The sequence below is a fragment of the Rutidosis leptorrhynchoides genome, chromosome 4 (genome assembly GCF_046630445.1).
Source record: "Rutidosis leptorrhynchoides isolate AG116_Rl617_1_P2 chromosome 4, CSIRO_AGI_Rlap_v1, whole genome shotgun sequence".
Taxonomy (NCBI): Eukaryota; Viridiplantae; Streptophyta; class Magnoliopsida; order Asterales; family Asteraceae; genus Rutidosis; species Rutidosis leptorrhynchoides.
In genome coordinates, this window is record NC_092336.1 from 18,705,071 (window position 1) to 18,715,026 (window position 9,956).

The window sequence follows — 9,956 nt, forward strand, 5'->3', positions numbered from 1 at the left end:
GCCGAATCCTTTCCCTTCCGTTGGGCCGTAAATTTGTTTGGATATTGAGCCGTATACTTGATTGATTGTTGGGCCGAAATATAATTGCTAAATGGGCCGAAATCTAGATAAAAGAATTAAGGTATCAAACAAATCAGAAAAGAAATAATGGAGCAGTGGTTAGGAATGTGCTTTCTAAGCAAGAGGTCTCGAGTTCGAGTTCGGGCGATGGCACCTTTTTTTTTTTAAATCCTATTCTAGTGAGGTAGTTTTTCTAATTATTATTGTTTTTTTTTTCTAATTATTATTGCTATTATTGTTATTGTTATCATAATTATAATTAGTATAACCACTATTATTATTATCATTAATATTAATCTTATAAGTATTATTAATGTATGTATTATTGTTAAGGTTATCACTTAAGTATTGATATTAATATTATCACGAATAATGAAATTGCTATAATAATAATTATTATTAAGTATTATGTATTACTATAAAAATTATTATTTTCATTATCATTATTAATAAACTTTTCATTTTATTAAAAATTACTGTTATTATCGTTATTATAAGATGTATTATTATTAAAACTAACATTAATATATTATTAATAGAATCATTAATATTATTATCACTATTATTTTAATCACTACTAATATTATTTTTGGTATTATTATAATTACTATCTTAACCAACAAATGATATATATAAATATAAAATATTTAACACATATAACATAACAAAAATTAATATATTATATAACACAATGAATATATGAAACATATATATTATTTATGTAAAAAGTATATAACTAATAAATTTATATATATATTGTTCGATTACAATTATGTATATTAATAAATATACAAATGATATAGGTTCGTGAATCCGAGGCCAACCTTGCATTATTCAGTTCCGTCGTATGAATATTTTTACTACAAAATATTGTAGAGTGAGTTTCATTTGCCTTTTTACCCTTTATATTTTTGGGCTGAGAATACATGCGCAACTTTTATAACTATTTTAAGAAATAGACACAAGTAATCGAAACCACATTTTATGGTTGAATGATCGAAATCGAATATGCCCCTTTTAGCTTGGTAGCCTAAGAATTTGGGAACAGACCCCCAAATTGACGCGAATCCTAAAGATAGATCTATCGGGCCCAACAAGCCTCATTCTGGAATTTGGAATGCTTTAGTACTTCGAATTTATCATGTCCGATGGGTGTCCCTGAATGATGGGGATATTCTATATGCATCTTGTTAAGGTCGATTACCAGGTGTTCACCATATGAATGATTTTTATCTCTATGCAATTTGCGAAGTGCCTGATATGAGAATGATGTTTATGAAAATATGAAATCTTGTGGTCTATTAAAATGATGGAAATGATTATTTATGTTAAACTAATGAACTCACTAACCTTTTGGTTGACACTTTAAAGCATGTTTATTCTCAGGTATTAAAGAAATCTTCCGCTGTGCATTTGCTCATTTTAGAGATATTACTTGGAGTCATTCATGACATATTTCAAAAGACGTTGCATTCAAGTCGTTGAGTTTATCAAGATTATTATTAAGTCGTCGATAGTTTGATATAATATGAAATGGAATGCATGCCCGTCAACTTTCGATGTAATGAAAGTTTGTCTTTTAATAAACGAATGCAATGTTTGTAAAATATATTATATAGAGGTCAGGTACCTCGCGATGTAATCAACTATTGTGAATCGTTTATAATCGATATGGACTTCGTTCAGATGGATTAGGACGGGTCGTTATAGATGTCATTAATCAAAATAATTTTAAATTAAAATTAAATCTTATTAATTAATAATAATTATTAAATCTTATTAATAATTATTTTAATTAAATAATTTTGAATTATTTTAATTAATTATTTTAAATTGAGTATGAGAAGGTATAAAAACTAGACAAAAGGAAATTAATTTTAAATATATATTTTAATTTACACTTTTAAAATAAAATGACAACCAATGATCTCAAGATTGGATGTGGATTGTTTAATATGCATTTTAAGTGTTTGATGAATTGTTCAGCTGACGAGTTTATTAGTCGGACTCTGTGGTTCCACGGATAATTAAACTATATAATTAACTTTACCATTTACGTTCATCTTAATACATAAAATATATCACTAAACTGTTTTATTTTAAACAACCCCGTGGTTCCACGGGTCTAGTTGATATTATATTACTCCTTAGTATTTTTATTTTTATGTTTATGTTTATGTTTATATTTATATTTATTTATATTTATATATTTATGAAAATGAAGTATAACTTGAGATAAAGTTGTACATCGTGTATATCCCGTTAGTATAAAAAGAGGGGGAAATCAATCGACATAAACCCCCAATTTGACTCTCACTTTAAAACCTTTCTTCTTCGCGTTTTCACAAAATTCATCACAAAATATGAAAGAGAACAACAGCAACAATAACAGTAACGATGGATTCGTAAGAGCAGATCAAATCGATCTCAAAACTTTAGATGAACAACTTGAAAGACATCTTAACAGAGCATGGACTATGGAAAAGAATAAGAACAAACAGCCGGATTTTGAAGATTCCGTCACCGCCGCCGCCGCAGCTTCCGCCATCACACTTCCGTCGAAATCTACTACTAGAGAACGTCAGGAATGGGAGATCGATCCTTCGAAGCTTTTAATTAAAGGTATTTTAGCTCGCGGTACTTTCGGCACCGTTCACCGTGGCGTCTACGACGGCATTGATGTCGCCGGTGAGTCAATCGGAACCCTAGCTTTTCAATTTCGTCTCTCATTTCTATTTTTACATCTTGTTGGATTATTTTCAGTTCGTTAGATTCTGTTAGTTAATCTCATTTCATCAGTTTCTGTTGATTAATGGAGTAGTAATTTGAATATTTAATACAATAAATAATAATAATAATAATAACGTTTAATTAGCTTCAACATTGGTGGTGAGTGGTGGTTGATGGCGGTGTGATTGTGATTGATACATAAAAAGGGAAAATGTTGAACATGTTATCCGTGACCTACACAGGATAAGGTTTGAAAAATTTACAGGTGATATTCATAATCATTATTGATGAGGGATGATATTGTCTTTCTCACTTTCATGTGATCCAAATTGTTATTATATATATATATATATATATATATATATATATATATATATATATATATATATATATATATATATATATATATATATTAATATTAATTTAATAATAATACTGTTATAATAATGTTTTTTGCTTTTATATTGTTTGAATGAAATTACGGCTACAAATTAGGATCTCAGCCTCAACTTTATTGAGTTGAATTATTTTAATCTACAATTATACAATATATGCAGGAATTACTTTTATGATTACTTGACTATTTTGTCTTTTATTTTATAGCTTTATTATTTGAGATAAGAATGTGAGTTGAGATAATTTATAAAGGTGGTGGTTTTGTTTTCATGATAATTAGTTAAACTGTTGGACTGGGGAGAAGAGGGTCACAGGACAGAAGCCGAGATACAATCTTTAAGGGCCGCATTTACGCAAGAAGTTGCTGTTTGGCATAAGCTTGATCATCCTAATGTCACAAAGGTTACATTTCTATTATTTAGTTTCTGAAATTATTGCAACTTAACAAACTATTATAATAATAATTAGTATTAGTATTGCCAAACACTTTTAACACAATTACGACACTAGTGTGAAGATAGTAAAGAACCATATGATTCTGCCATTTTCTTTAACATATACTTTTTCTATGTCACAAAATCTTTTTTTAACATTACTATCCCCCTACTAGAAAACTGTTTACAAGCAACATTTTATAACGACACGTTTTCTGTCTTATGCTATATCTGCACCGCTTTCTGTTAAATGCGATAATATTCTTTTAATGATGAATTCACGTGTTCTATACTAATACTATAATTCTTATGGATGTACTAGTAAAGTTGCTAAACTAAGTAAACCTTTTTGCAAGTATTGATTAGCACATATGATTATTGTACTTAACATATGCTTCTTTTATAAGCAAAACTTACCAATTAGGTATACCCTATTTTTATCCTTTCTTTTATTCGGGAAAGCTACCAGACATATCCTAATGATGTACTAATATTGTGTAGTTCTAGTTTATCTTGTAAACATGAATTTTCGTCTACGTCATTTGCACCTTTTAGTAGCACTTAGTGGTGTCATGTCATGTAGAATTATAAGATCGATAGTATAATTTATTGTTTTGGTCAATATCGTTTCACCGCTTGAAAGATTCCGTGCTTCAACTTTGTACGTAATCGCACATCACATGTGTTCTTATCTTAAAATCCCACCATCTACTGCCACTGTTCTTTCAAGTTTTAAGCACATTTTGTGAAATAAAAATATTTACTTTTTGGTATCCTTATTCATACTTGCCCCTTGTTGACACATGATAGAATTTGTAATATTGGTTTGGGGCTAAAAGGAAGTTATTTATAGAAGGACATAGGACATATACCTTTATCCGTATACATTTCCAAATCAAATGTTTGATACTTTTTTCTATTTCTTCCCTACTATCAGTTATGCTGTTCCATTTAAGGAAAGTTACATTCAACTTCAATTTTCTGAATTTGACCAAAATCCACTAGCACAAGGCTAATTCAAGTCATAATTTTCAAGCATATGTCGCACTACTCTTAGATCATTGCTACACTAACTTTATGATTGATAATTACTCTTAATACTTCAACATGTTTATATTTTTACTAAACTTATTTTGACCGAAGTTGAAGTGACCCATTTTGACCCGTTACTTTACCCAGTCATTATTACATCCCTAATGCTGACTGCGATCCGCGACGTATACAGTTCATAGGTGCGACAATGGGTTCTTCTGAGCTAAATGTTCAAACTGAAAACGGTCAAATCGGCATGCCAAGTAATATTTGTTGTGTCGTTGTGGAATATCTTCCTGGGGGTGCCTTAAAGAATTACCTTATTAAAAATAGAAGAAAGAAGCTGGCGTTTAAAGTGGTCATTCAAATGGCATTGGATCTTGCTAGAGGGTATTGATTTTGTATTGCGTTTGTTCTAGCATAGGTACACTTTGACAATAGTTGACTTGAAGGTCAAACTAATTAAATTTTGTTTAAAGGTAAGATCTTGAAACACATTTAATTCAACACTAATGGTTTTTCCTTTCTAAAGTAAGTATATCAAGATGTTCAATTTTTTAATGTAACTACTGAAAGTTACATTATTATTACTACAAGAATTGAAAATATTAACGTTTAACCGCTAGATGTCAAAGTGTATCCCTCTTGTTATTTTCTTAATTTACCTGTTGCTTACTAGTTTCTTTAAAATAAATGGACTTTTTACTAGATTAAGCTACCTGCACTCGCAAAAGATTGTACACAGAGATGTGAAAACTGAAAATATGCTATTGGACAAAACTAGAACTATTAAAATAGCCGATTTTGGAGTTGCTCGTGTTGAAGCCTCAAACCCTAATGACATGACAGGCGAAACCGGAACTCTTGGTTATATGGCCCCTGAGGTATGTTATGTTCTTAATCCTCATTTTGTCAGTCCCAAATATGTGTACTTTTATTATTTTTAATTTGTAATAAAATTGTGCAGGTTCTTAATGGTAACCCGTATAATAGGAAATGTGATGTTTATAGTTTTGGCATATGTTTATGGGAAATATATTGTTGTGACATGCCGTATCCCGACCTTAGTTTTTCAGAAGTCACTTCAGCTGTTGTTCGCCAGGTATAACTCTTTTTAAGGCATGTGAGATTAGATATAGTCAAATGTTTCAATTGTTGGTACAAACTTGTAATCCTAGACCCTTTAGAATCTTATTTATGATATGAAAGTAGATTACCTTAAATAGAAATTGACTAAAAGTATGTTTCTTTTATGCAGAATTTGAGGCCAGACTTACCTAGATGCTGTCCAAGTTCACTTGCGAATGTAATGAAGCGATGTTGGGATGCGAATCCTGATAAACGGCCTGAGATGGACGAGGTGGTGACGATGTTGGAGGCCATCGACACATCTAAAGGAGGAGGTATGATCCCTGGTGATCAACCTCAAGGCTGTCTTTGTTTCCGTAAGAATCGGGGCCCATGAAAGTTTTAAAATTCGACCCCTTTTTGGAACCGAAGATATGATTAACAAAATTTACTAGATATTGGAATTTGGGATTTCCTAAATCTTGGAGTATATTAGATGTTGTGTCTGTGCTACACATTTCCTTTGGATTATGTAAAGTTCTTTTGAATTTTATACAAATAGTTGACATCTTATTCAGATGGTATTATTAGCTATTTAATGTTTTCATGTCGTCCACAAATTTTATTGTTTGTGATGAGCATTTTTTAGTACTTTTAGGCATCTTTATCTTTGCATATAATTTTCATAAACAGGTCACTTATTTTTCTTCATGCAGTATTTAACACACCCTACAGTGTAGGGTACAAGACTGTAAAAACGCATGTGTTGAACTGGTAATACGAGATAGGTACAAATATCTTCCAGTTATTTATAAACATTGGAAACTGGTCACGCCATAAACATGTGTGAACTACTGAACTATGTGACAAGACTTCGATACAGTGTTCTAAGAGTCTACAGACATGCTGGATTTAGGGAGTAGACACTAGTCTTGCCCGACTAGGCCAAGTCGTTCAAAGTCGTCGGGTAAAGTCAGTCAACGAAAAGTTGGATTGAATTGCTGAAAGTCGCATTTATTTGGTCAAAATCAGTCAAAGTTGATCAACAACCTACTAGTCCCTGCAAGCGTGCAAGGTCCTTGCCGAGTGGCCAATCGCCAATTAGTTCCCGACTGACCTTTTACAAGCTTGAGTAAAGAAAATAAAGGGGTTAAATTTGACAGTTTTAAAGGTAAGTTGCTAATTGTACCTTGTAGGACGGCTTCCTATAATTATATTGAAGATAAGCTCAGGGCAACATTAGCACCTTTTCAGCACCTTAGACCATTCCAAACCCTGACTGTGACGTCAGGGGCCGTTGGTGCGCTTTTTGGCCAAAAAGCGCAATCTGACTCTGACTGGACAGTGTCAGTTTCTGACCTTTTTTAACCCAAAATATCAGTTTTCAGTGTCAGTTTCAGTAGGGTCCACCAATTTTTTAATTTTTCATTTTTTTAATATAATTTAAGACAATATTTCAATAAAATAATAAACATCAAGTAAAAACAACATTGAAAATGTAATAAAATTAAAAGTTCATAGGCATTAAAAAAATTACATAGTAGATTTAAAAACTAAAATTACTAAAAATAAAAAAACACATAATCAAACTACTAGTTTTCGTCGTCTTCGGATGATTCGTCGGGTGCGTCAACCAAATGCGAAAACTGATCAAGGTACAATTTTTGAAGCTTTTCGATATAATCTTTGTGACCCGGATCCTTGATATCATCGACATTGAGGGACAAAACACTAACATCCAACAACTCAGTTTCACTCAAAAAGGGCATCTGTAAACACTTCACCTTATGGCACCTAACATTAGGTGCTGTTAACCGCTCATACCTTTCCATATAATAACTTTTCATATAAAATTAAAATACTCAGAAGGTTGCATACACTAAAATATTCTCGAAAACTTTCAGCTCAATTTAAGTGTGATGTGTGCTCTCTTTTGCAAGATTTTTTTCATAATTAGCCCTACATATATATACTAAATGTGATGAGCTCCCACCGACACGGTTCATGATGACACATGTAAACATCCCCAACTTCGAAGGTTATTTTGATAATTTGCTTTTTTTTTTTCTTTTGAAAAAATTTTCCCCTTTTTTATAACCTTTTTTCACATCCTTTTTCATTCCCTTATTTTCTAAACATTCAACTGACTGACGCTAACAACTAACCACTAACCAACTAAACTAACGACCGAAACCACCCTCAGCGAAGTGAGAGTTTGTTTTCCTCATGATAAACAAGACATGCAAAACTCCAACATTGAAAACAAAATATAACCACAATCCACCCACAGAAAACGGGTTGACAATTCAATCTCACCGTCATAGACAAGTACCCTAATTTAAACACAAAGACGCAGTACTAATAATTCAACGACAAAAGAAGTCCAACATTTTTACTCAACATAAATGCAAAGTACGTAACACAAAAGAAAAGCAAATTCAAGTCCTAAACAGCCTTATATCAGTAGACTTCACCTACTTTTTCTCAACATTGTTTTCAAGTTAAGTTCTCTCTTAGGCTGTAGAGAGAAATCATCAGTCATGTCATCCCAATTTCCAATCATCTTCCCACTTTTTTTCCCAAAACAACGAAACTTTATAAACTAAGGCTCTTTCATACGAATAAAAGAGTCAAACCAAGAGATTACAAAGGGAACCGTCAAGTCTCACAATAAAACCACGAACCTACCAAGTAAACAAAGCTATCTAGAAGCGAGCCTCGACAAAAAAAAAAAAAAAAAAAAAAAAAAAAAAAACACTAACAAAAATAAGAAACAGCATCCAACACTATAACAATACAACTACAAAGCAAAACAAACCAATGCATCAACACCAAAAGCAAACTAGTGGAACTCTTCTTGATCACCTCAAAAGAAGCTTTTTTACCATTAATGCCCGATCTTTAAAATTTACCTTCAACTTGCGCACAAGTCACCCCTTTCCCTTTTCGAGACAAATAAAAATAAGTTACGGGGACCCGTGAATCGACTCATTGAAGGTCCAACATCCAAATTAACCTCGGAACGATCACCTCCACTCGCACCACCTGTATCTTCAAGAAACAATTGTTGAATATCCAGCCCCATTGAAACATCATCTTCATAATCCCGTAACCGAAGAGAATTGTCATTGACCGCTACAACCTTTTTCTTCCTTTTCGAACCGTTAGGCTTACCACCACCAACATATTTTGACCCGTTCATAATTCCCGACTTCACAAATATAACATTACCACAATTCTGGTTCAATTCCGAAGATGATGTCCATATATTTTATTCAAGGCAAAAACAAATTCCTCCTGCTTCGTCGATAAACCGTGAACGTTCGAACCTAAATTACCAGCAACATCCTTAGAAGAAAGCATCCTTAGAAGACGACTCGGGCCGAAAAACATTTACACTCGAAACAAAAGACGGAGTGGTGTCATCAAGATCCAATGTTTTCGGACCCATTTTGAAACTCCCAAACTGAAGATCACAATTGGAGACACCAAACCCATCTTCTATAACTTTGCTGCCATCATTCCTAGCAACCGAAAGGGCATCCTTGATGGTATGGTAGTGTGAAGAACAAGACGAGGGAGCATTTCCAATGACACCCGAATTACAAGGAGCCGAAACAATAGCATCCTCACAGGACGGACGAACTACACCATCTTCCCTTGCCATCTAATCTATATACCAGTTTTGTCATCATTAATAACATGAGATCCAAAAGTTTAGGCAAGAAACTGAAAATAATGATGACAAAAAGCCAAAAATATTTGAAAGAAGTCGACATACATACGTCCAAGTTACCAATCTAGTGACTCGGCCTTTTATGGGAAACCAACGGATACATGATTGTTTCACCCGACGGAATTTGCTCATTGTGTAGCGAGCGTGGAATTGTTTGTTGGTCCGTCGACACGAATAAGGGCAAGGACATTACCCTACGGGGATAACATAAGAGAAAGGAAAACATATGCCAATTTCAAAGTAAATTATGATGAATTGGGAGACCTTTATGTTGTTTGTTACCGGGGTAATTCGATGAAAGAGGTACCATAATACATACATAATTCATTTGAATCATACATAATCCTATATTTTTTTACATATAAGCAATTTAATCATTCATACATATATACGCACATATGTATGTAATCCTATTTTTTGCATATAAAAATACATAATCGTATTGTAGTGCCTTCTTTTTTATGAGCATGAAAAAGTGAAAGCAGATCTGACGATTTTAA

General features: G+C 32.6%; 1 protein-coding gene across 1 annotated transcript; it reads left to right on the forward strand.

Annotated features, from left to right (window-relative positions):
- Window positions 1-2,333: 2,333 nt before the first annotated feature.
- LOC139904557 (serine/threonine-protein kinase 52-like) lies at window positions 2,334-6,297 on the forward strand. The gene is made up of 6 exons (XM_071886476.1): window positions 2,334-2,748; window positions 3,467-3,588; window positions 4,846-5,042; window positions 5,362-5,536; window positions 5,620-5,754; window positions 5,911-6,297. The coding sequence occupies exons 1-6, from the start codon at window positions 2,424-2,426 to the stop codon at window positions 6,115-6,117; spliced, it is 1,161 nt and encodes a 386-aa protein (XP_071742577.1). The 5' UTR covers window positions 2,334-2,423; the 3' UTR covers window positions 6,118-6,297.
- Window positions 6,298-9,956: the final 3,659 nt, after the last annotated feature.